General features: G+C 39.0%; 1 protein-coding gene across 2 annotated transcripts in view; it reads right to left on the bottom strand.

Annotated features, from left to right (window-relative positions):
• The window catches only part of LOC128703600 (very low-density lipoprotein receptor), a gene marked incomplete at its 5' end in the record, with an annotated part of 59,346 nt that overhangs the window by 16,941 nt on the left and 14,841 nt on the right, over positions 1-27,564 (bottom strand). For both annotated transcript variants that reach the window (XM_070101118.1, XM_070101117.1), the window contains 6 exon segments: positions 2,793-2,954; positions 5,482-5,611; positions 6,015-6,118; positions 10,904-11,100; positions 11,725-11,967; positions 16,623-16,869. In XM_070101118.1, coding sequence (XP_069957219.1) covers positions 2,793-2,954; positions 5,482-5,611; positions 6,015-6,118; positions 10,904-11,100; positions 11,725-11,967; positions 16,623-16,869 — 1,083 coding nt within the window.

The following is a 27,564-nucleotide window of genomic DNA, read 5'->3' on the forward strand; positions in this document are numbered from 1 at the left end:
CTCATATTTACATCAATTTTTATTCTGAGTGTATGTATCATGTTTATATGCTATGTAATGGCTTTCATATATAATTTTGAGGAAAATATCATAGATGGATTATTGAAAATGCCTATATTGATGTAAAGTAAGACATTTAGTGTGCCCAAGAGTGATTATTATTACGTAGTATTGGCGTCACGAGTAGAGAGAGACTTGGTGATTTTAATGTGTACCTGCACACCAGCACAGTGTGTAAGTATATTTAGGTACGGGTACACATAAGTACAATTATCAGAGTACATATAAAATATGCAGTAACTTTAAAACACTTGAAATTTTGGAAAGTTTCCTGACATAATAGATGTGGTCACAGAAAATTCAAACAAACCGGGTGGGGGCGCTGTATTTGAAAGACCGCTTGCCGTATAGCAAATTTTGGTCATAATTTGACATCGCCGTATTAGCGGAACGCCGTAAAGTGGGGCCTTACTGTATGGCCTATTTTATTCATTCTAGAATACATATGTTTCTGTGTTAATTATATAGCATTTATTATGTCATACTAGATGAACTGTAATAGATAAATACGCCATACAGTTCATAATAGCATCATATTCGAGTATTTTTTCTTGCCTCCAGAGTGCAGAAACGGATTAATAGCTATTCAGTTAATTTAAATGAGGAAAACTGATTTGACATACAAGCAAATTGAGTTACGAGCTAGGTCACGGAACAAATTAAACTCTAAAGTCAAGGTTCCACTGTATGTGTATTTAATTTTTTTATTGTTTTTTAATGCCTAATTCTATTGCTAACTTAATATATGTTAGTGCAAACTTGTCATCTGGCATTTATATGCATTCACAAGTGGGAAAAAAAGGGCATTCTACTTTATGGCAATTTCTGCTCTACTGCGGTAGCCTGGAACCTAACCTGCCATATGAGTGGAGCCCTACAGTATATATTATTTGCACATGTATATGGTACAATACTGTATATAAAAACATAAAAACGATGAAATGATGGTTTCATCTTCATTTAGTCAAAAAATCCTATTGTTATATGCGACAATCAAAATGATAATGAAAAGGCAAACTAATTACCATATTTTCCCACATAAAAGGTACACAAAAAAAGTATAACAGTAAATAAATAATCAAATTCAAAGATTAATTACCATCTTACTTTATTTAAAGCTAAAGCATAATCCAAAGCCTACCCTGACCTTGAGCATATTAGGCACAGAGTGATTTTCCAAGACTTTTGTGGGGAAAAAAAGGAGCACTTTATATGCTGGACAATACAGTACCATTGCTGGTTTTACCAAATAATGCTATATTACAAACAAGTTATTTGATGAATAAAAAGTTATTTTAGGAACTGTGTAATGTTACAAAATCACACATGAAAATCATTATGCAGTGGAGCATTAGTTATTAAAAGAAGATTCAAGACAACTTGTTAACCCTTTCAGGGTCCCCAGGCCCTCTCCGAGACTTGTTCTCAGGGTTGCCAAATTTAAAAAAAAAAAAAAATTATTTTTTCTTATGAAAAGATAGAGAATCTTTTCCCAATCATAATGACACCAAAAGTATGAAATCTGATGGAAAACTTATGGAATTATGCTCTCGTGAAGTTAGCGGTCTCGACAATGTTTACGCACTGGTGATTTTGCCCACTTTGAGCCCTATTTTCGGCCAATTTCAATGTACTAGTCGACAAAAATCATAACTATTTCGCTAGAACTCCATTTTTTCTATCGAATGAGTACAAGAAACCACCCATTTACTGATTTCAACTATCCAATAAAGTGGTCAGAATTTAGCAATTTTGTCAATTTCACACAAATTTCAAAAGATGCCAATTTCCGAATAGGGTCCAAAATAAACAAGAAAGACATTCCTGGCACTAAAATAATAAGTTCGTTGTTCGTTAGTCACATCCCCAGGCCCCTCTTATATTTACTCTTATGCAGACTACTGCATTAGTGTAGAAATGGTATAAATAATATCAGCGCACTTGTGAAAAAATATTAGACTCATCGGTTGACGTGAATTGGACGCTTGGCATGATTTGTTTACTTTTGAACTTTGGTAAAAATTTAACATTTCTGCTACCTGGAGCTCAATTTCAAGGTACTTTTCAATGAAAAACCAGTCAAAATCATCTCAATTTCTGTAATATGTCTTCCATTCTATAAAATGAGACCAGGAAATCTAGAATACAACAATAAATACCATACGAAAATACAGTGCAAAGTCACTGTTTTAATAAAAAAACACGGTCAAAGTTTGTTTTCTCTCATTACGCACTGTGTGTTGCAGGATTTTTTTTTATAGTACGCACACTGACCACATAGACCCATCCTTTCATATGTAGGCCTACCAGCTTTCTCTCACTAGATTTGAGGGTGCTAGAATTTAGGCATACTAGTATGTCAAAAACCCTGGGGCGTAAGCCATACTAGTACGGCCGAAAACCTGAAAGGGTTAAATGTTTGTCACTTTTAATTTTATTTCTTACTTTATTTTCCTACAACTACTTATTAATCACAAAAACATGAAGCTCCTGGTTAGAATCCATGTTATATAAATGCCTTTGATGCAATAAGAACACAGTAAACAGGTAATATCACAATATGCAAAAATAACCAGTGAAAAAGTAATAAAAATTTATGTGCTTTAATGATTTCACATTATCTAGGAATGCTTTTGAGTGCCTTCATATTTTTTTGACAGATTTTCCAAATTCTGGGTGTCTGACCCTACTGGTAAGCAATTCTACACATTTCAGGTGCATGTGTAACATACCTGTCTAAATTTACCATCCATGCCAGCTCTCTCGATCTTAGCTTGTTGCCCCCAGTCAGTCCAGAACATCCAGCCCTCAGACGGGTAGACAGCAAGGGCACGAGGTTCATCTAGTCTGTGTCGGAAGAGCGTTTTCCTCATGTCTCCATTGAAATCTGCAACCTGCCAAAATATTGAATGTCCATAACTTCAGTAAAATAATCATTCTATTTTTACACTGGTAATATACACACACATCCAGCAGACATGTGTGAGTATGTTAGAGAGGAGAGGAGGCAAATGGTTGTTAGGACTATGACCTGTTGAAGTGCAAGCAAGGTAACATTTTGTGAAGGGATTCAGGGAAACCTGTTAGCTGGAGGTGGGAAGTACAGTACAGTACAGTGCAAACTGTAAATATTCTCCACCTGAGGTGGAGAATATTCACAGTTTGGAGGGATATCTGAACTGTAGTACCTGAATGCCTCATAAAACAGTGATAAAGTGAATGATGGTGAAATTGTTTCTTCTTTTTCAGGTCACTCACCTCAGTGGAAGTTGGCTGGTGCATAAAAATAAAAATAATAATAATAATAAAAACTTTCAAAAGATAAAACAAAACCAATGATTCTTCTCCAATACAAACTAGGTCCCTTTCTTACTTTCATTACACCCAACAACTAGCTTAAGAAATATTCTTCTTTGTACTTAATGAAACATAGTAAAAAACGTAACTTATAGCACTTTAAAATGTAGACTTGACAAAAGAAGTTTCATTTTATAACACACAAGTCATCTTCATCAAGGTAGGGTGGCCCAAAGCACAAGGAAACACTTTCACTATCACTCATTCAACAGCTGTCTTGCCAGGAGTGTGCAGATATCACAATTCCAATAACCTTATAACCTGCAATCTTACATCATGTTTGATCATGCAGAAAGAATGAACCATGAAAACTTCCTGAGGAAGGAGTGTGTGAGGGTATTAAGAGACGTAGGCTGGGATATCAAACTAATATACATTAATGTGGTACATTGTAATGAGTGGAGGAGAGGTGTCAACAAGATCTGATGAGGTATTGGAGTGTGAGGTAACATCTGTGAGGAGATTCAGGGAACTTGATAATTGAACTTGAGTACCGGAGGTTGGGAAATACTGAGCCCACATTTTGAGAGGAGTTGGAATGATGTGGTTCAGTGAATTACCACTAGTGATTTTTTTTTTTGTCATCCAGCATTTAAGGGAAATAACCAACAGGAAAAACGAAACTAGCTGATAGGTCAAATGAATGCCCAAACTAACTACAAACTCTTCAATACTATGAAACAATATACAGCACAGTAATAACATCTCAAAACTGCTACCACAATATTGCCAAATTACACTGAAGGATAAGGCTTCCATCCCTTATTGATCTCTCTCCGAAAGAGTTGCTTCTTTTTTCTTTTCAACATGCTGGCCATCCCCCACTGAAGCAGGAGACCCAAACTTTGCTGATAGGGACTAACCCATTTTTACATTGGCTCTTCTCTTGTACTCCTTCACCACTCTTTATCCTCCCTTTTTATCTCTACTCTGCCTTCTGTATTATTCTTAGATTGCAAACATTTCATGCATGCTAATTTTTTCTCCCTTACAACCCTCTTTACCTCATCAATCCACCAATCATCCCTCTTCCCACTAGCAACCACACTCCTGTACTCACAAACTTTTGCTGGACTTCAGAGCATTCTTCAATTTATCCTGTACCTCCCTGACCACAACCTCATTTCCTGCACTTTCTCCAGCCAACCTTTTGCCCAATACAGATGCTCCTTGACTTACAATGAGGTTATATTCCGATGAACCCCCAAGTCAAATATGACGTGCTATATAAATAAGTAAATAAATAACTAATGTCCTAGGTAGTAGGTTGGTAGACAGCAACCGCCCAGGGAAGTACTACCGTCCTGCCAAGTGAGTGTAAAACGAAAGCCTGTAATTGTTTTACATGATGGTAGGATTGCTGGTGTCCTTTTTTCTGTCTCATGAACATGCAAGATTTCAGGTACGTCTTGCTACTTCTACTTACACTTAGGTCACACTACACATACATGTACAAGCACATATATACACACCCCTCTGGGTTTTCTTCTATTTTCTTTCTAGTTCTTATTCTTGTTTATTTCCTCTTATCTCCATGGGGAAGTGGAACAGAATTCTTCCTCCGTAAGCCATGCGTGTTGTAAGAGGCAACTAAAATGCCGGGAGCAAGGGGCTAGTAACCTCTTCTCCTGTATATATTACTAAATGTAAAAGGAGAAACTTTCGTTTTTCCTTTTGGGCCACCCCACCTCGGTGGGATACGGCCGGTGTGTTGAAAGAAGAAATAACTAATGTCAATGAATAAGTAAATAAATGCTGAAAAGTAAATAAATGAATACAAGTCATGGACTTCCCTGCCTTCATCATAGGAAATTATCTAAAGTTTCATCACCAAAGTAATTCCTTTTGCACCATTGTAAAGTTGAAATATCTTAAGTCGAACCATCCTAAGTCAAGGCGCACCTGCAGTTGCTTACATTGTTCCAATAATATCTTCCTTAATGCTTTTACTTTCACATCCTCTTACCCAGAGCTCCCAGTCTTCTTGTACTCCACGTACCCTTTACTCTTATAATACATATTACATAACAGCTTCACCACAGTACTGAAATGAGAATTACATACCTCTATTGTATCTGTGTCCGTGTTAGTCCAGTAGATGTGATTATACAACCAGTCGACAGCCAAACCATCTACTGTAGTCACATCATCAGAAATCACCACCACCTTTTTACTGCCTTCATCTATGGGGGCTCTGAATATAAAACAGATTGCTAATTATCTCTAATAAAATATGTATTGCTATTTTCACAATACAATTAGTAGGAAAACAAGAGGAAAAAAAAGGAAACTGTCAGTGAAAAGACAATGAAGTAAAATATCATTTGACTGGAAAACACACCATCTTTCAATCAAACAGTTGTAATATAAACTGTTTTACTAATGTCTGAAGTCTGTTAAGTGGCATTTGATGCAACTTCTCCATATACAAGATTCAGAGTAAAAATATTCTATTTTTTTTAATTATTCAATATAAATTTTTTCTAAAAAATTATCATTGAAGTGCAAGTATTTGTTGCTTGCTTGTGTTTGAGTCATGAATTTATTATGAAATAGAGTACATATATAATATATAATTTCATGAGAACTACACTTACTTGTATATACATTTTTCCCGTATATCTGTCCAGAAGATCATTCCAGTTTTAAAAACAAAATCTAACGCTGTAGCACCTTGTGTCTCATTAACAATTGCTGTAATCTGGTCAGGAATAAAAAACTGTAGTTATTCAACTATAAGGACAATAAAATAATGTATACTTATCACATACATGTTGCATGTAACTCTAGAAGACATCTGATAATAAATCCATGTCATTACAACAAACAGAATTTTCCAAATATACTCCACACACCTCAACAAGATCTACTTTTTTATTACCCTCGTCCATTCTATGGTTTCAATTGTCTTTCACTCATCTGCTGACATGTCCATCTCTATATTCCCTCCCTCCAATATATCGAATTGCTCATGGTCTAACCGTTTTGTTACTTACTGCCTTGCTCTTTGGCACATTCAGTTCTAATTTCTTTTACATATATCCTCCCAAATTCATCCACCAACCTTTGCAACTTCTCTTCCAAATCTCCCAAAAGTGTCATTGGCATGGAGCAAATATGACTACTCTCATGATGTATTAAATTCATTATTTTTTAATCCTGAACCTCTCCCCTACACCCTAATATTGTATATATTATTTATTATTTCCCAGTAAAAGTAGGCCTTAGACAAAGATGTGTGATGTCACCGTGGTTGTTTAATATATTTATAGATGGGGTTGTAAGAGAAGTAAATGCGAGGGTCTTGGCAAGAGGCGTGGAGTTAAAAGATAAAGAATCACACATAAAGTGGGAGTTGTCACAGTTGCTCTTTGCTGATGACACTGTGCTCTTGGGAGACTCTGAAGAAAAGTTGCAGAGATTGGTGGATGAATTTGGTAGGGTATGCAAAAGAAGAAAATTAAAAGTGAATACAGGAAAGAATAAGGTTATGAGGATAACAAAAAGATTAGGTGAAAGATTAGATATCAGATTGGAGGGAGAGAGTATGGAGGAGGTGAATGTATTCAGATATTTGGGAGTGGACATGTCAGCGGATGGGTCTATGAAAGATGAGGTGAATCATAGAATTGATGAGGGGAAAAGGGTGAGTGGTGCACTTAGGAGTCTCTGGAGACAAAGAACTTTGTCCTTGGAGGCAAAGAGGGGAATGTATGAGAGTATAGTTTTACCAACGCTCTTAAATGGGTGTGAAGCATGGGTGATGAATGTTGCAGCGAGGAGAAGGCTGGAGGCAGTGGAACTGTCATGTCTGAGGGCAAAGTGTGGTGTGAATATAATGCAAAGAATTTGTAGTTTGGAAGTTAGGAGGAGGTGCGGGATTACCAAAACTGTTGTCCAGAGGGCTGAGGAAGGGTTGTTGAGGTGGTTCGGACATGTAGAGAGAATGGAGCGAAACAGAATGACTTCAAGAGTGTATCAGTCTGTAGTGGAAGGAAGGCGGGGTAGGGGTCAGCCTAGGAAAGGTTGGAGGGAGGGGGTAAAGGAGGTTTTGTGTGCGAGGGGCTTGGACTTCCAGCAGGCATGCGTGAGCGTGTTTGATAGGAGTGAATGGAGACAAATGGTTTTTAATACTTGATGTGCTGTTGGAGTGTGAGCAAAGTAACATTTATGAAGGGGTTCAGGGAAACCGGCAGGCCGGACTTGAGTCCTGGAGATGGGAAGTACAGTGTCTGCACTCTGAAGGAGGGGTGTTAATGTTGCAGTTTAAAAACTGTAGTGTAAAGCACCCTTCTGGCAAGACAGTGATGGAGTGAATGATGGTGAAAGTTTTCCTTTTTTGGGCCACCCTGCCCTGGTGGGAATCGGCCAGTGTGATGATAAAAAAAAAAATATTTATTTTTCTCGATGCTGTTTATTATCCATACATCTTTCACCAAAAATAGAAATAATGAAGATCAAGCAAGAATTAGCCTCATTAGTTACCAATGCAGTATCAATTTAATTTTAAATCTCGCCTTTCTTCTTTTCTTGTATACTATTCCATTAATAAATTACTAAACTTTCAATTCCATTATGAGTCTTCAGTAAATTCATATATCAAATGAAAACAAACACTTTTCTTTTTTTTAGCCTCAGAAATTAACAATGACATCATAATTATTAACTGAAGAAGCTTGGCCAAATAAGAAACTATTTTCTTCACAAAAAATAAAACAAAGGAATTGTTTACAACAGAAGATACGTAGTACTCTTTAAGTGTTACAACTGGAAACTTGAAAAAAAAGTTCAGAATATCCCAAGCTTAGCCCTACAAATAGGTAATCTCTCGCAGTTTAAATTATAGGAGTATATTGCTACATTCTGCACTGAGCCAAAACTTCTTTATTCTATGCTTTCTCAAAGCTTATTCTGCCCATGCTTACAAAAATGTATTACTTTACAAGGCTGTTACAAATAAAATTATGGTAAATGTTTATTAACCCTTTCAGGGTAAAGACCCCTCATCTCAAACATGCTCTCAGGGTTGAAGAATTTAACCCCTTCAGGGTCCAAGGCCCAAATCTGAAGTGGTGCCCCAGTGTCCAAGAATTTAAAAAAAAAAAAATTTTTATTTTTTCTTATGAAATGGTAGAGATTCTTTTTGTGAAGGTAATAAAACAAAAAGTACGAAATTTGATGGAAAATTGATGAAATTATGCTCTCGCGAATTTTGATGTGTCAGCGATATTTACGAATCGGCGATTTTGCCGACCTTGACTCCCATTTTAGGCCAATTACAGTATTCCAGTCAACCAAATTCTTAGCTATTTCACTAGTATTACTTCTATTCTATCGATTGAGCACAAGAAATCACCAAGTCAACTGTTTCAACTACAAATTAAAGTGATCGGAAATTGTTAATTTGACCAATTTAACACAAAGTTCAAAATATTCCAATTTCAAAATAGGGTCCAGAATAAACAATGTAGGTATTCCTGGAACTAAACTAACATTTCCTCTGTTCATTAGTTACATTTTGAGGCTTTACAAATAAATTCCATTTTGGTTTTTTATTCACACCAAAAAATAGAAGATTTACTGATATGCAATACTGTAATAATTGTATAAATATCATCACCATATTTGTGAATGCATATTAGACCCACCAGCTGACGTGTATTAGACGTGTGAGGTCGTTTGTTTACTCTTGAATATCCGCAAAAATTTAACATTTCTGCTACTTTGAGCTCAGTTTCAAGCCATTTCCAGTGCTAAAACCAATCAAAATCATCTCTATTTCTGTAATATGTCTTCCATTCTATCAAATGAGACCAAGAAATCGCAAATACAACTATAAAAAACATACGAAAAAACACTGCAAAGTTGCTGTTTTAATCGAAAAATCATTATTTCAGTTTTTTCTCTCATTATACACAGTGTGCTGCAGGATCTGTTTTATGTGGTGCACACATACCACATAGATGTATTCTCTCATATCTAGGCCCAAATGTACCACTCACAGTTTATCAGAGTGAGCTGAGCTCATGGCGTAGATCTACGGTTTGGACCCTGAACGTAAAGCCGTAGATCTATGGAACGGACCCTGAAAGGGTTAAAAATAAAATTTGTTTTTTCTTACGAAATGATAATCTTTTTCTGAAGGTAATGAAACCAAAAGTGTGAAATTTAATAGAAAAACTTTTAGAATTATGCTTTCACAAAGTTAGAATTTAACTTTGAGCCCTATTTCCAGCCAATTCCATTGTTCCAGTCTACCAAACTCATAGCTATTTCGCTAGTATTCCTTCTGTTCTATCAACTGAGTACACGAAACCATCCATTTACCTATTTCAACTACCCAAGAAAGTGATCAGAAAATAATTTGGCCAATTTCATACAAAATTAAAAAACTGCCAATTTAAAAATAGGGTCCAGGATAAACAATGCAGACATTCCTGTCACATTTCCTCTGTTCATTAGTTATGTCCCCAGTCTCCTCATATTATGCTTGCTTTTCATTTTGAATTTTTATTCACACAAAAAATAGATTAACTGTTATGCTGACTACTGCATTATTGTAATAACTCTACAAAAATGTCAGTGCATTCCTAAATGTGTATTAAACTGGCCACCTGGATGCATACTGGATGAGTGACATCATTTGTGTACTCTGGAATATCGGCAAAAATCAAACGTTTCTTCTACTTTCAGCTCAATTTCAAGCTACTTTCATTCCTTTAAACCAATCAAAATCATCTCTATTTCTTCAATATATCTTTCATTCTATCAAATGAAACCAAGAAATTGAGAATACAACCATAAAACCAAACAGCAAACTTGCTGTTTTAAACCGAGTCAGTTTTTTTTCGACATTATGCACAGCTTGCTGCAGGATTCTTTTATAGGGTGCACACTTACCACACAGACCCAGTCTCTCATCTCCAGGCCCAAATTTACTGCTAACAACTTATCTGAGTAAGCTGAGCTCAGAGTAGAACTACAGGACTTACCCTGGCTTCAAAGCTGTAGTATTACAGGACTGACCCCAAAAGGGTTAAAGGCAATTATTAAAAAAATAAGCAATATTTTTCCTTGCAATATTACACAAAAAATAACACATGAAAATACAGTATTACCAGTAGTTATTTCATGAGTTTCTAATGCAACTCTCCCTCATTCTGAACTGTCTAAATATTCAAGGTTTCTCAAGTACGTGATCTATTATTTTACCCACATTTTCTGTAAACAAGGTGGAGTAAGCCTACACTGTTTAGCAAAACTGATATTGACCCAAAAAGATGCCGATGTGAAATCGTGAATTCTCTGACTGTGCAAAAGTGAAGAAGAGATGCATATTACACCCTATTTCACTGTTAAAGATTAAATTTTATGGATGAATGCCTTTGTACTCCACAAAAGTGGAAGCAGGATAATGAGTACTAGAATAGTGCTACCTGAAAAAACTTTAATTTACACTGTGCCTAGCATCCACTGATTCACATACCTCTTGGTGATCGAGGGATATTTTCCGTATATCAGTGAAATGAGCGAAAAGGAGTGATGCATGTCCCTCCATTGCTTTACATCGGCGATGGTTATGAGGGTCGCGAGCATAACCCCCAACACACTCGCACTTGAAGGCACCTTTGAGGTTAACACAAACCTGAGAGCAAATGCCAGGCTCCATACACTCATCAATATCTGAAGTAAAAAATAATTACATGGATTATATTATACAATTGAAAATACAGTATGAAAAAAATATTTTCTGTGAAGGGTTCCATTAATCACTCAAAAGAATAGCCCACAGGTATAACTTCTATAACAAAAGTAATGGGCTATTAAATCACTCTTTATCCAGCTAGTCATCTGTTTACTCGCTTCCAAACACCTGTGCACTTGTGCTCCTTCTATTACCGTACCTGCATCCCTCACTTAGCAGTCCTCCTACTCCATTCAGAACATCCTGGTTAGGAACAGATGACAAGAGCAGATAACAGGCACTGTGGCTCATACAGCCCTTCACAGTAAGCAAGGGTTATGTTACTGAAAATTGGTATAAACTGTAAACATGCACTACCTATACAAATTTAATAGCATTTGGAAAAAACAGTTAGATTCTAAACATTCAAAAGTTAAACCCCCAAAAATAATTATAAGGACAACACTGGGCCCCTTGTACTTACAAAATATTGCAGGCAAAAGATGGTCATTGATTTACGTAAGAAGTGGTATTATGGCTTCATATCGCTGGCTACAGGATCATACAGCTTAAGCTGACAAGGCCCTTAGGAAACATTATTTTACAAGAGAATTACAACTCACCTTCACACTGTGTTCCATTAACAAGCATGAAACCTGCTTTGCACTTGCAGTAGTGACCAGCAGCAGTATCGACACAAACTTGGGCACAGCCACCATTACGATCATTGCACTCATTCCTGCCACAAGTGCCATCTGTAGGTTCATCTGCTGAGTTTCCACAGTCATCATTGCCATTGCATACCAACTCCATAGGAATGCAATGGTCTCCACAGTTGAATTGAGATTCTTCATTGCAAGCTGGTGCTGTAAAATTAATTTTGCTTCAGAAAAAAAATTATTTGGTACAGTTTTAATATCTTTCACAATGCCCTTAAACATTTAGCATCACAATAACATTATGTACAGTACTTCCTTCACAACATTTAAACGTGCACAGTCCTCTCTGATTTTTATGTCAATGGTCACAGTAGCACCTCATGGTTAGTGCACCACAAACAGTCACAGCATTTTATCATTGCTGTATGGTATGCCACAGTAGTCTTGCCACAGCACTCCTCCTCTCTTCCAAAACTTCACAGTGCATAATGGTGACTCGGCAACCCATCCTCTCAAATTCTCTGTAGATTTCTCTCTTACAATTTCAGCAAGTTTATTGATTTATTAAAGTTTATTGATTTATTAAAGTTTATTGATCTATTGTATATTAATCAAAGGTAATACAGTGATACCTTGAGTTTCAAACAGCTCCCAACTCGAACAATTAGGTAAGTGTAACTTTGTAACTGCTTTTGTAAGTGTATTTTTGGGGATCTGAAACAGACTAATCTAATTTACATTATTCCTTTTGGGAACAAATTTGTTCATTAATGGCACTTGAACAGCTTTCTAGAACGAATTAAGTTCGTAACTCAAGGTAGCACTGTAATTATAAAATACCACATCAAAAAAATAAAATAAGAGATAAAGGCAATAAGAAGTACTACTTAAAGCTAAAAAAAATCTCACAGTAACTAGCCTTCCTCAATGAATCACTAAATATTGTACAGTAGGACCCCACTTATATGGCAGGTTAGGTTCCAGGCTATCGCCGTACAGCGGAAATCGCCGTAAAGTGAAACACCCCTTTTTCACTTATAAATGCATAGAAATACTAGATAAGTTTACACTAACATATATTAAGTTAGGAATAGAACTAGGCATTAAAAAACAATAAAAAAGTAAAATACATACTGTTACAAAAAATGCGATTCTAAAAGCTTAGAGATCTCCAGTGAATACTAGAAAGGACTGCCCTTCTAGCATTCAGCCTGTTACTGGGTTTTCGTAACAATTAGTCAGTATCCTTGTCCAATTATCCATTAGAATTCAGTGTGATTCAATAGTGCTTCAGAATTACAACTGGCAGGCTACTAACTAGAGAAAATAAAATTTAATAAATTTATTATGTATTGTCTAGAGGTATATTATCAAAGTAAATTAAATCAATAATAATCAAAGTAATAATAATCACTTCTCTCGTGTACAGTAGTACTGTGCTGAAAGCACATATCACATATTATGTCTTAAGTACCGTCTGGTACATTAACATTTAATAAGATATTATAAATATGTACAAGTAAGTTCGTGTGTATGTGTGTAAGTGCCCTAAGTAGTTCACTATGTCTCACGACTCGACTAGACTTAAACAAGTGACTGACAAAGTCCTCCAATAAACTAACTTCTTGACCAACTGGCAATCAGAACAGTCTGCTTGAACAATAAAAAGAATGCTAAGCCCAATAACAATATAACAAGCAACTGCGACACAGAATCAGGAACAAGGAGATAATATAACGACACTAAGTAGGGACCATCTACAGATCCTCCACAAAAGTCACAAAACTCCCATACTACTGAATCTAAGTTCAGCATAAGAAAATCACCGACTGTGATAGTACACAGATACCAGTACAAGTTAGGTCAGAAGCTACAGCTCAGGACCTGAGTTGCTCAGAGTGTCTATGCGACACACAACCTCAGTGCAACGTCGAAAATCACTAAGTCTATACAATGTTCTGTGAGCAGAGTCTCCAGAACTAACAAAAATAATGAGACAACAGACGATCTTCCAACAAGGGCCAATAAGGGAGATTTAGGCTCTTGTCAGGGATACGTCCAACCACCAAGAGAGTCTAGACCAGACTGAATACTTCAGGTGAGGTGAGGACACCCCCCCCCTCGATCACGTGATAGCTCCGTGGAGAGCTGCAGCTCAGCAACAGAAGCCGGCAGGGAAACCAGCAAAGAGCGATAATTACAGTAGTTAGACAATCAAGACTTGAACTGAGCACATAATAATATGTTACATCCTACCTAACAACATAACTAAGTCAAATAATAATATAAAGCAATACATTTACGATTTAGCTATTATCGCAAATATAAGCAATATAAAATTATATGAAAAGGTAATAATTATATATATACATATTAATCATTGCAACCCATTCAGGGGTTGCAACACATACACATATAGTACACTCATTACTTACCTTAAAATATTTGTATTCTTAATCTAGGGTGAGATCAGTAGTATTTATTGCAAGAAATCAAGTGTGGTATGTATGGTAGCCAGCCAGGCTACCATACCATGCCAACCCACCCGCACATAATATTCTATGACATTTAAGTGTCCCAGAGCGATAAAATGCATGCACAGTTCACTCATTACTTACCTTAAAATATTTTAGTCTTAATGTAGGGTCAGAGGCGAGTAAACAAGATAAAACGAATAAATGAGAGAGAGAGAGAAATAGATGGCAAGTAACATTTGCACCTGAAAAAACGCAAATGATGTTCGTCTCTAGGCACCATGATGGTAATGCTGGTGCAGTAGTAAGGATGAATGGGACGATGTTGGCACCTGGAGAAGAAGTTGATATCCTTGGGGTGAAATTGACTCCAAACTAACCATGAGAACCATGTTGTAAATCTTGCAAACAAGGCAGCCAGGAAGCTTACAGCACTTCGCCGTATCTCGCATCTGCTTGACAGTAGGGGTTGCAAGATCCTGTACGAGGCACAAGTACGCTCACACCTTGAGTATGCTCCACTTTCTTGGTTTGCCTGCCCCCCCTCTCATCTGCGACTGCTTGACAGAGTAGAGAACAGAGCAAGACGTCTCAGAGAGAGAGAGAGAGAGAGAGAGAGAGAATGAGTACATGAGAGTAGACAGGCATGGAGTTATGTAAACAAACCAGGCGTACGCGTGTTTTGTAAACAAACCAGGCGAACACGTCTGGTTTGTGTACAAGCTACATTGTGTACAAGTTGTCTCTACTTTGATACGGTAGAATAAATAATGAGGAAGACTCCCATTCTCATGTAACACCATTTTTAGAAGAAATGACGCTCTGAGTGAAGGCATATGAAAGGAATAATTTTCTACAGTTACCCCCCAGTAACACATTTTCTCTCATGTTGGACTAGAGAAAACATTATTCTTGTCATCACTTGTACAAGTCGTCTGGGTACCACATCTCATATTTATGTTAATTTATTCTACTGTGGGATGTATTTATCTTCTTTATATGTTACGTATCGTGTTCATTATATAATTTTGAAACAATATCATAGATGGACTAATGAAAATGTGTATATTAACATAATATACGACATTTAATGAGACTCGGTGATTATTATTATCATTACGAATATGGTGTCTCGAGACATACGACACGCTCACTGATTTTAATGTGTACCTGCACGCCAGGACAGTGTGTAATTTTATTTAGGGACGGGTATACATAATAATTATCAGAGTAGTATATATAAAATATGAAATAACTTTTATAAACACTTGAAATTTTGGAGTTTCCAGACATAACGGAGAGATGTGGTGCTTACAGAGCTCACGGAGAATGTAAACAAACTGGATGGGGCGCAGTGACCATATCAGAAAGTCAGGTGGGGGGAGCAGTATAGAGAGTTTTGGTCATAATTTGAAATGTCCGTATTAGTGGAACGCTATAAAACGAAACGCCAGAAAGCGGGGCTATACTGTATACTGCAAGTCAAGAAAGTGCCTGTACTCACAAGTACTTTAGTTTACTCTCTAGTTAAAAAATTAGGCTAATTAAAGTTAGCCTAGTCCTAGACAAGTTAGGCATTAAGCAACAGTATATAACAAATTTTAGCCAATATAAGGGTAGGCAGGATAACTAGTTTTAGTGGATATTTTAAAAAATTCATACCCTACTGTATTTGTACCTATCCAAGCTAAAATTTTTGAAAACATCAGATTTAAGAAAATTAAGCTCATATAATAAGCACTGTGTACCCTATTATACCAATAGAAAATTGTAATCAAACCCTTGTAGATCCATAAGTTCTTCCATACTGCATTGTTTTATGCTCATTTTACCACTTTCTTGTTCATACAGTTTGCTACACTTTGGTACTGTTTTTCCAAATGAAACCTCAGAGCAAAAATGGGTTTCCCAATGGAATATTGATATACCATAAACACCACTGCACAATATACACTTCCTTGGAATGATATACTATATACACTACTGCAGTGCGATATCACACTAGTAAATTTTGGAATGGCCAAATAATCACAACATATACTATATTTTTCATGGGAAAATGGAACAGAATTCTTCCTCTGTAAGATAATTTATGTCATAAAAGGCAATTAAAATGCCAGAAGCAAGAGGCTAGTAACCCCTTCTCTTGTATACATTACTAAATTTAAAGAGAAACTTTCATTTTTCTTTAGGTCACCCTGCCTCAGTGGGATATGGCCAGTTTGTTGCAAGAAGAAAGATATACTATATTGTACTGTATTATCTTCTAGACAATAATGTAGATATATATATTATACAGTCTGTATTGTATAGAAACAAATAAAATCCTCCAATTTTTATGTATAACCTATGAAAAGATTAACAAACAAGAGGACAAAATTAACATACCACAGTTCTCTTCATCAGATTCATCAGAGCATTCTGGGAAACCATTACATTTTAGCTTTCCAGCAATACACGACTTATCACCACACATGAATGAATCATCTTGGCAATTGTGTACACAGTTCTCTTTACTTTCGTCATCTCCTTTAGGGCAGTCCATGTCACCATCGCACAACCACTCGCGGCGGATGCACTGGAACCCCCCTGCACACGAATATTCATCAGCATTGCACGTGGTATTTGGACAATTCTGAAAATTAAAGATCATTTAAATTTTTTGCACCTTGCTCAAGTAGTGAAATTGTACTGATATACCATACTTTTATTTCATGTTTAAACAAAGATCAAATAAAACATTTTACTGCAGTATATAAAACAAGCCCCCAAATTTGAGGTTATATTTCTAGAGGTATCATGAATTTAGAATTGGCACAATATTAAAATTATGCAAATATGATTTTTTGACAGGTTTCAAAGACCATCTTTCAAAATATAGTTCTCATCTGCTTAGCAGTCACACTCATACTAAAATCTTTTCAGTAAAAAAAATTTTGTGCATGAGAAATCCAATTCTCATGTTGTGAATAAAATATTCTGGTTACTTTTAAATTTTGAGGGCATGAGCAAAATCAGACATAGACACAGCAAAAAAAAAAAAAAAAAAAAAAAAAAAAAAAAAAAAAAAAAAAAAAAAAAAAAAAAAAAAAAACAGCAATTAATAGAAGCTATTTGCCCTTCAGTAAAAGTACCACTTCATCAAAACATGAATTAGGAGATGTGCAGCATTGTACAGCAGAAAAGAATAAATGCCAGTTTAGACAGTAGAGAAGAGCACAGAGATAGGAGCTATGAAGCTCATGTTACCATACTTTGTTATGGGTTTTTGAGCCTAACTTACAGCTGCAGAATGGAATATCTATACATTCTCACATTATTATTATTATTATAATAAAAAAGAAGCGCTAAGCCACAAGGGCTATACAGCGCTGCAGGGCAGGAAGGAAGCGAGGGCATCAGGTGGCAAAAGGGAGGTGGATGAGTAATAGGTTACGGATAACAGCGGAGCAGTGGATGGTGAAAGGGTAAAGGGCAGCAAGAGACTGAGCTAGAAAGGGCTGAGGGGAGTGCGTAAGGTATCATCATCAGAGTTTGTGGAGTAAATCAGTCGTTGTCAAGAAGTCAATGAGAGACTCAGGATTAAAAGAGGGTCCATCAGCAAGAAGGGAAGGTAAAGAGAGAGTAGTAGAACGAAGACGGCGTTGGAGGTAAATTCTGCGTGCTCGTTGATAGAGAGGGCAGTCTAACAGAATGTGGCTAATCGATACTGGAACTTGACACTGCTCACAGAGAGGTACAGGGTGCCTCTCCATGAGATACCCGTGAGTAAGACGAGTGTGACCAATGCAAAGACGGGAGAGAGTGGTCTCCCAACCACGGCACTGATGACAAGAAGACGGCCAGTAACCTATGCTCGGTTTAATAGAATGAAGTTTGTTACCAAGCAGAGTTGACCAACGTTGTTGCCAACAGGCGCGAAGGTGGGCAGCTATTGTAGCAAAATAGTCTAGAAATGGAACACCTCTATAGGAAATTGGTAGGTCATGTACTGCTGACCGTGCAGCAATGTCTGCCTGTTCATTGCCCTGTACGTCGACATGACCAGGGACCCAACAAAAAACAATATCTTTATGTTTGGTAGAGATACAGCGTAGCCAAAGTTGGATACGGAGAACTAGGGGGCGAGATGTATCAAATTTTCGTATAGCCTGTAGAGCACTAAGGGAGTCTGAGACTACTACAAATGATGACACAGGCATAGATGCGATACGAATAAGTGCTGCAAGAATGGCATACAGTTCAGCAGTAAAAATGCTAGCTGAAGATAGTAAATGCCCCCGCACGACGCTGTCCGGAAACACTGCTGCGAATCCGACGCCGTCTGAAGACTTAGAGCCATCTGTGTACACAGCGGTGGCATGAGAATGGGAGTGGAAGTGATCAAGAAAAAGAGAGCGGGAAGCCACTGTAGGCAGTTGAGCTTTCAAGCAAGGGAATGAGAAAGAACAGACCCGAACAGCTGGAACTTCCCAGGGGGGTAGGGAAAAGTGAGATGCTACATGAACATATAAAGGTGGTAACTGAAGGGAAGACAAGAGTGAATGTAGGCGAAGAGAAAAGGGACGGAGCAAATGGGCGGCGAACGAATAAAGAATGTCTACTAATATCGGTGACCATTCTATAAATGGAAGGATTGTGTAGATCGTGAGAGTGTACCTAGTAGCGAAGGCAATGGGCATCACGGCGATCAGACAAGGATGGAACATTCGCTTCTGTATAGAGGCTCTCAACAGGGGAAGAGCGAAAAGCACCAAGGCACAAACGTAATCTTTGGTGATGGATAGAGTTAAGGCTAGAGAGAGTAGCAGGAGAGGCCGCGGAATAAATCTGGTCACCATAATCGAGTTTCGATAAAACGAGGGCTGAATGTAGGCGAAGCAGAGTTCGACGATCAGCTCCCCAGGAAAGATGAGCAAGGGTTTTAAGAAGGTTTAGCCGGCTGTGACAAGTTGCCTTCAGAGAGGTAATGTGAGGTTTCCAGGATAACCTACGGTCAAAGAGAAGGCCTAGAAACCTGACTGTATCACGTTCGGGGATACGGGAGCCATAGAGATACAAAGGATGATCGGAGATAACAGAGCGTCTAGTGAAAGTAATTTGGCGAGTTTTGGTACTTGAAAATTTAAACCCATGCGTGGTGGCCCAAGTGGAAACACGGTCGATCGCATGCTGGAGAGAAACTGCAATAAGATGACAGTCAGCGCCTGCACAAGCAATAGCAAAGTCATCAACATAGAGTGATGACCAAATATTGGGTGGAAGAACAGAGGCCAAATCATTTATAGCAAGGAGAAAAAGTGTTGTGCTTAGAACACATCCCTGAGGGACACCTTCAGCTTGGACGAAGTCCGGGAAAAGAACATTATTGGCTCGAACACGGAAATGTCTGTCAGTTAAAAAGTTCTTAAGGAAGGATGGTAGATTGCCTTGGAGGCCTAAGGAATGGGCCTGGGCCAAAATATTATACCTCCAAGTTGTGTCATATGCCTTCTCAAGGTCAAAAAATATGGCAATAACTGAGTGATTAATCGCAAAGGCATTACGAACATACGTATCCAAGCGTAGTAAGGGGTCTATGGCAGAACGACCCTTACGAAAGCCATATTGACTAGCGGAGAGACTGTTGTGTGTCTCTAAATACCACATTAAACGTTGATTTACGAGACGTTCCATCACTTTGCAAACTGCACTAGTAAGAGCGATGGGACGATAGTGGGAGGCATCATGTCCTGTAGTACCCGGTTTGCGGAAAGGGAGAACAATGGCAGATTTCCACAGCTGGGGAAGAACTCCTTGTGCCCAAATAAGATTGAAGAGGTGTAAGAGGACTACAAGAACTGACCAATGTAAATGTTGTAACATACGAATATGAATGTCGTCAGGCCCAGCTGCCGATGATCGGCAGCTGAGAGCGTTGCCTCCAGTTTTTGAAGTGTAAAAGGCACATTATACTGTTCTTCTCTGAGAGAAGAAAAGTCCAAGGGTACTAACTCTCTGGCAGACTTTGAGGAAAGAAACGAGGGGCATAGATGGAGCCCTCGGGAAATACGGACCAGATGTGTGCCAAGTTCAATGGCAACATCGAGAGGGTTTGCTACATCAACACCAGCGACCCGTAGAACAGGAGCCGGGTCAGGAGAGTATTTACCACTCAATTTCCTCACTTTTTTCCAGACTGCACTCATAGAAGAAGCAGAGGTGATGGTGGAAACATAGTCTCGCCAACAAGTCCGTTTAGCTTCACGGATGACACGGCGAGCGATCACACGCTTCTGCTTAAAATCAAGAAGTCTCTCAGCGGTTCTATTGTACCGGTACCTGCCCCAAGCAGCACGTTTCAAACGTACTGCATGAGCACAAGCAGGAGACCACCAAGGCACGCACTTCTGAGAATGCCTGCCTGAGGATTGGGGTATAGAATGAGAAGCTGACGTCGAGAAGATGTGTAGGAGCTCATCAATGGAGGAAGAAGAAGGAACCTCACTAAAAGCAGTGAGGTGTGAGTAAAGATCCCAATTTGCCCGATCAAATTGCCAGTGAGGGCTACGGAAAGGTGGTGAATAGGAAGAAGAAGAAAGAATGATCGGAAAATGATCGCTGTCATGTAAGTCCGGTAGAACAGACCAGGTGAAGTCTAGTGCAGTGGAGGAAGAGCAGACTGATAGATCGATGCAAGAGAGATTATTAGTACGAGGATCAAAATAGGTGGGAGTACCTGTATTTAAAACATGGAGGGGGTGAGAGGCGAGAAAAGCCTCCAACTGGATGCCACGTGAGTCACAATGAGACCCCCCAGAGGAAATGGTGGGCATTAAAATCACCAAGTAACAGAAGTGGTGGTGGTAAGGATGAAACAAGAAAGGCAAAGTCTGGGATAGAAAATGCTCGAGAAGGAGAGAGATATAAAGAACATATTGTAAACCACTTATTCAAGTGGATACGGGCTGCAGTGTAATGTAGTGAGGTATGGACAAATAGTTGACAGTACGGAATATCATTGCGTAGAAGAAGAGCACTTTCATTAAAGGTCCCATCTGAGAAAGGATTCGAAGAATACAATAAATTATAGCCTGAGATAGGTTGGAAAACAGCCGAGTGTAATTTTGGTTCTTGTAAGCAAGCACCAACAGGGAAAAACCTGGAAAGCAACATCTGAAGCTCACCCCGATTACCCCTGAGGCCGCGGATATTCCAATGTAAATAGGCCATGATTGGTGATGAAGAAAATACCAGGAATCTGTAGGTAAAGGCACCTACGGACTAGAGGGGTTAGAAAAGTCAACGTGTGGTGGCATTGGAAGACGTTCAAGCAGCGAAGAAATGGAGCGTTGCGAAGAATGGGGTTGTGAAGATGGAGGAGAGGGAAGAGAAGGAACAGGAAGTGAATCAGTATCCATTGAAGGTTTAGTCTCTGCAATATATTCTGAAATGGCTTCAAGTGTTTCTGAATTCAAAGATGTATGGGAGATCATATTGGAAATAGAAGGAGGAGGGTGAGTAAAGATTGGGACAGTAATGGACTGTACCAAAGTAGAGGGGGAGGGAAGAGTGTAAGGGACTGGAGATGAAGTGTGGGGGGGGACAGAAGAGGCAGAAACCTGGGAGGTGGCAGAAGAGGGAGAAACTTGGGAGGGGACGGGGGTGGAAGGCATAGTACGAGGAGGAGGGTGAATCTCCACACTTGTAATAGAGCCAGAGAGAGGAGAAGAACTAGGTACAGAGACTGGAAAGGTAAAGTGTGGAGGTGGAAGAAGGGAAGGAAGGGGCAAAGAAGATTTGAGCAATGTGGATTTTTTGGACTTCTGAGAAGTAGAGGGGCGATTGGTATTAGGTGTCGTACGAGGTCTTGTTGATACTGGGGCTTGTGAGGAAGGACGCGAAGATGTGAGAACAGACTGAGTTGTAGTCAGGACATCAGAGCCAAGGACAGCAAAAGGATTAGATGCCGGAGTGGCTATGGGAGGGGTAACAACAGAGGAGGCTGCACAAGATGGGACCCCAGAAGTGGGGGGATGTTTGGAAACACGAGAATAAGAAACACGGGGTAGTCTCCCTTGGAGGCGGAGATGAGTAACTGCCATAGCATAAGGGAGACCTTCTGCCTCTTTGAGGCAACGGATTTCACGTTCATTTAAGTAGACCTGGCAATGGCGGGAGTACGAAGGGTGAGCTTCATTACAATTAAGGCAAGATGGAGGTTGACTGCAAGATGTATTAGAATGGTCGTCGGCACCACAGACTGGGCATTCGGCCATAGATCTGCAATATTTCGCTGGGTGACCAAAACGCCAGCAATTTCTACATTGTTGCGGTGTAGGTATCACCTTTCGAACTTGTAACCGATGTCCCGCGACATATACAGAGGACGGGAGTTCTCGGCTGTCAAAAGTTAAACGAGCCACATTGCAAGGGTAACGTCTCCGCCCCCGGGCAGGAAGGACATAAGTGTCTACTTTGAGGATTGGGAGATCCTGGAGTTCCAGCTGTTCAAGAATGTCATTGCCACATGACTGGAAATTCTGTTGGACTATGGTATGGGGCAGAATGACAGTACCACTGCAAGAATTGAAAGATGTTTTTCAATAGTGATAGGAGTAGTATCGATATTTGAAAGGAGAGAAAGATCATGAGCTTGGGTAGCATTCTGGACAGTGACGATGCGCGTACTGCTCTTGAGAGCATGAAATGAAATATCTCTACCAACATGACGCAGGAGCGCTTTGCCAATACTATGGTCAGAAAGGTAGGCAGAAGAAGAAGTCAGTCTTAAAGTAAAGAATTTAGTCCCTTGTGTGGTCCGAAACTGAGCGTGGAGAGGGAGTGCTTGACGTGTCGGTCTTTTCCGAGTAGAATGGGAAGGTAACGAAGGAGCATCATCAGGAGATTGACGTTGGCGTTTAGAAGTAGGACCGGAGTTGGTCCGGCATGAAATGGGCAGGCGATTCGAAAATTGCCGTACCGTAGAGGGAGAAGCCAGAAGCATAGTCAAAGGAGAGCAGAGTTCAGACAAATCGAAGGAGTCAGTCGAAGCCCCGGTACCTGAAGCAGGTGAGGAAACAGCACCAGCAAGAGGTACAGGGGCATCAGGAGTGTCCGAAGAGTGGTCTAAACACAAGGCAGGATCAGAATGGGGTGCGGTATCAAGAAGGGGCCCGGGGGTAGTGGGTTCATGGATTGGGTTCTCCATGGTTAGGTTACTCCTTTGCTTTTTGTTTTTAAGAAAAAAAAAAAGAAAGAAAAGAAAATAAAAATAAAAAAAAAGAATAAAAAAAGGGGGGAGCGGGGAGGAATAGTTCCCAGGAGGAATGAAAGGGCCAGAAATCTCCCTCCGCGCCCAAGAGGACCTCAGCACCACTAGTAGCGCAGATGCAGCATGGAACCCGTGCCATACCCTACCCTTCATGCCAGTAAACCAGCAATCCGGGATAACAACCTCACATCTGCCGAGCTACCTCGGTGGACAAAAGAGAGGGCGGCCGGATATCCGCCACAAAGCATACCTCCTTCGGCCACCACCCTCGGAATCCGAAAGGTGGCTTCCAGAGATACACCGGTTGCCCGAAAGACACCCAAAGCTACTCCGGGATACCGGAGAGGGGTCGGGACATCCCCAGGCAATCCAGGTTCCACGGCAAACTACGCCACCACCAAGAACCTCAACGGAATGGGATGGACCCCGGTGTCCTTTCCCCTACCTAGGAACTAGCATGCCTGTGGGAGAAATCCCAAAGGCCAAAAAGAGGAAGGGCAAAAGGGAGGGGTGGGAAGGAGGAGGAGGAATTTAAAAAGGGGAGGATGGGATAGGGGAGGGGAGAATGGGGGGTAATTAGGTTCGGTCTGAGGAAGAAGACCGACAGGGCTAATTCCTCAGACCAAGAGCCTCTTCACCACGCCAAGGAGCCCCCCTTGAAGAGGTACATTCTCACAAATGAAACATTAAGGAATCAATTCATTCACTAACCCATATTTTGGCTATGGTGGTACCTATTCTTTTCAACGACGCAATGCCTTGTATGCAAATCTGGCAGTTTGACTGTAATCATATTCATCCAGAACAATAGTAATTTCATGATAAAATCTGCAAATTTACTCATACTCTTGACATGCAAATAAAATTTAACAATAAAATGCAGACATGCATTTGATATCTTGCTGTAAAAATTCAATTTTGTACAAGTTTATGAAGACCTATATCACTGCATTAATATATAGAATATAAAATCTGACTACATATATTGCAGAAAACAATGTCGTCATTTGTTCGTACCCTGCCAAGTAGTACCTAGACTTTATAACATTAAAAGATATTGTAATCCCCATTCCAACCGAGATGATCAGGCACTTGCAGCAGGTAGTGGTCTAGTTTCTTTCTGAAATTACCTTAAAAAAAAAAAAAAATTCCACGGGTGGGGATAGAACCTGTGATCAGAGCCATAAAACTCCAGACCGTGGGTTCTATTCCTACTTGTGGTATAGTTCGTTTGCAATCGTGTCACTACGATTTCGTGAGTTATCTTTGTTTTGATAATATTTCTCATATCTTCCAGCAACAACCTGAAGTCTTGGGTCACAGATGTTATCACTGCTCTCCAATTGTATTTATGACACCCCTGTTTTTATTGAGTTTATTTTACACTTCCTTTTGAAAGTAACAGTTATGTGCTAACTGAGGACCTGGTCCCAAGTATTTTCCATATACAGTACATATTTTGCCTCTCTCTTCTTTGTTGTCAAAAATACATTCCAAGTACTTGGAAGAGTTCCCAGTGGTAAAGACATCATATCAATTCTATATAGGCAGTCAACGACCCCTCTGCATTTTCTAGCTCACTATCTCTCCTTCCTTGAAAGACACCATAAACAGAGTAATATCTGAGATATCAAAATACAACTGATATGAATATTACCATAACTAGTATGACTATTGTTGTGAAGGTTCTCATAATCCACCCTATCAATTTCATGACCCTCACTGCACTTTTCTCAATGTTTTCTAAACAGGTCATCAGATATTATTACCGTACAAGTGTCCTTTTCCACAGTTATTCAGTATCATCATACCATTAACATTTTTTTTTTTTTACTTCCACCTTTTTCCAAAATGAAAGGAATGTAATTATCATAATTTAGTCCTTCATCAAACTAGCAAATGAAGAGTACAGTAAATTTCCATTTAACAGACAAGTATAAATACCATATAGTGTACCCAAATGTACTCATGTATATGCTTTTAGGGCCTCATTCCTAGGGCATGTGTGTATTCATATACTCTTGCACTACTGCTCATAGAATACATATGGGATGCATGAAAAACCAGTTGTTTCAGCAGCGAAATCTGATTTGATGCATCCTTAATTAACTGTAAAATTTTTCAAAGACTACAGGGCATTCATGCTGACAACTACTTTTCAAAGTCAAGAATCTACAAGAATGGGGCAACAATTGTGGCAGATAAGCTGGGTCTTGGATAAGCCCAGTGAGAGATCACTCTGGAAATCATCAGGGAAACAGGGGATCATGTACACTGCTTATCAGAGGCAATGACACTACCTCCATCTTCATCACATATTTCAGTTCTCTTCTTCACACCTTTCACAACCAGTCTGAGTTTGGGAACGTGTATACTTGCAGGGTTCAGCATTGGCTGACTGGAGAGCAAATCTACCAACCTTATCTTGCTGAAAGGAGTTAAGAGTTTGTGATATTGTACAAGCTGCATTATCACCAGTATCCTTCCTAAGAGCTCTATTGTCAACAGACACACAACCCACTCTTTAAGAGTTTACTTTAGACTGCCTAAGCAAGTGATGCTATAAACTTTAGCTGAAGAATGCCCACACATGATACAAAAACACAGGACACTCTCCATGACCTTGAACAGTTACTTTTGCCAGTTCATCCCACTCAGAGAACTGCTAATGGGATAAACCTTTCATATTCATGAAAATTTAATGAGAATTTGCATTCCTTAGTAAACAGCACACATTGGAATGCTGACAAATTGAAAGACAAGGAGACTGAATAAATATTAGAGTATGCATCAATATTCTAAAGTGTACAAGAGAATTAACAGAAGTTCACTACTAAAAAAAGTAAATTATGAATAACAAGGATACCTGGAGGGTGTTCCAGGGGGTTAAAGCCCCCATGGCATGGTCCTCATGGTGGATCAAGGATGACAGATTTTATACAAAAAAGGCTGCCTGTTAACAACCCAGACAAATGCGATTTATGTAAAGTGTAAACACCTGATAGAAACAATGGACTACAAACCTAAGTACAGTAGACAACGATATAAGAATTCCTGAATATTCTTATATTCAGACATTTAGGCTAGAATGATGGGAGAGAACCAATGAAAGAAGACTATGTAACAATACTGAAGTCACAGGTCTTCAAAAAGAAAAACTGAGCACAATTATAGTTTACAAGCAATAAATGTTAATAGCTTCACCTATCCATACTGTACACTAAGCTTGAGACACAGCTATACACAAACAACTTTTATTTCTATACATGTCATACTTTACAGCATACATACTACTTAATAGAAAGTCCCTTGTCATAAAAGGTATTTTCGGCAGCCTTAAAACTCCCTGAGAATTACTAGACAATGAGACAGGTATGGTACATGAGAATATGAGAACTTAGTTTATACTACACTGAAGGCATTCAGTTATTTAATAAAAATTCTTACTAAACATGAAGCTGGATACCTGAATTGATACACAGAAATAATGCCTTTATCCATAACAATCAAAGCATAAAGAACAGAAGAATTAATCAGTAACAGTAAAGGAATCACTAAGAGGTAGGGGAAACACTGCGCTGTATGAGGACTGTAGTAGGTAAAAACTGTGGACTGCACAGTCTCAGTCCAGCCTATGTGGCTAAGGAAGTTTGAAATCTTAGCATCACACTTCGTTTAAGCCCCAGTTTGCCTAACAAATGGGCCTCCTTGATGTCACTACTTTCTAGACTAACCTGCAGATCCCCTTACCAGCTGTAGTGTGGACTGTAAACAAGAACCTGTGTTCCTGTCATCAAGCACACAAGAACTGTTTAAAATTACAGTATCTGATAACTGCTGCTGTTCAATTTGGTCCGTTTGACTTGGAAGGAGTTCACAAAACTGTGTACCCATGCGTGATCTCCAGTCATGTGCAACATTAACTATCTTGGTGTATAGGAAAGGTATTTGTTCAGTATGCTTAACAACAGTTGACTGCACTTCCTTGTGGTCTTCACTCAGTTTTACTAGGTTGGGCAGCTTTTGCTTTGAGCTAATAAGTTGAATTCAAGTTTATAGAAGACTGTGATAAAAGTA

This window comes from Cherax quadricarinatus, chromosome 76, assembly GCF_038502225.1.
Source record: "Cherax quadricarinatus isolate ZL_2023a chromosome 76, ASM3850222v1, whole genome shotgun sequence".
NCBI lineage: Eukaryota > Metazoa > Arthropoda > Malacostraca > Decapoda > Parastacidae > Cherax > Cherax quadricarinatus.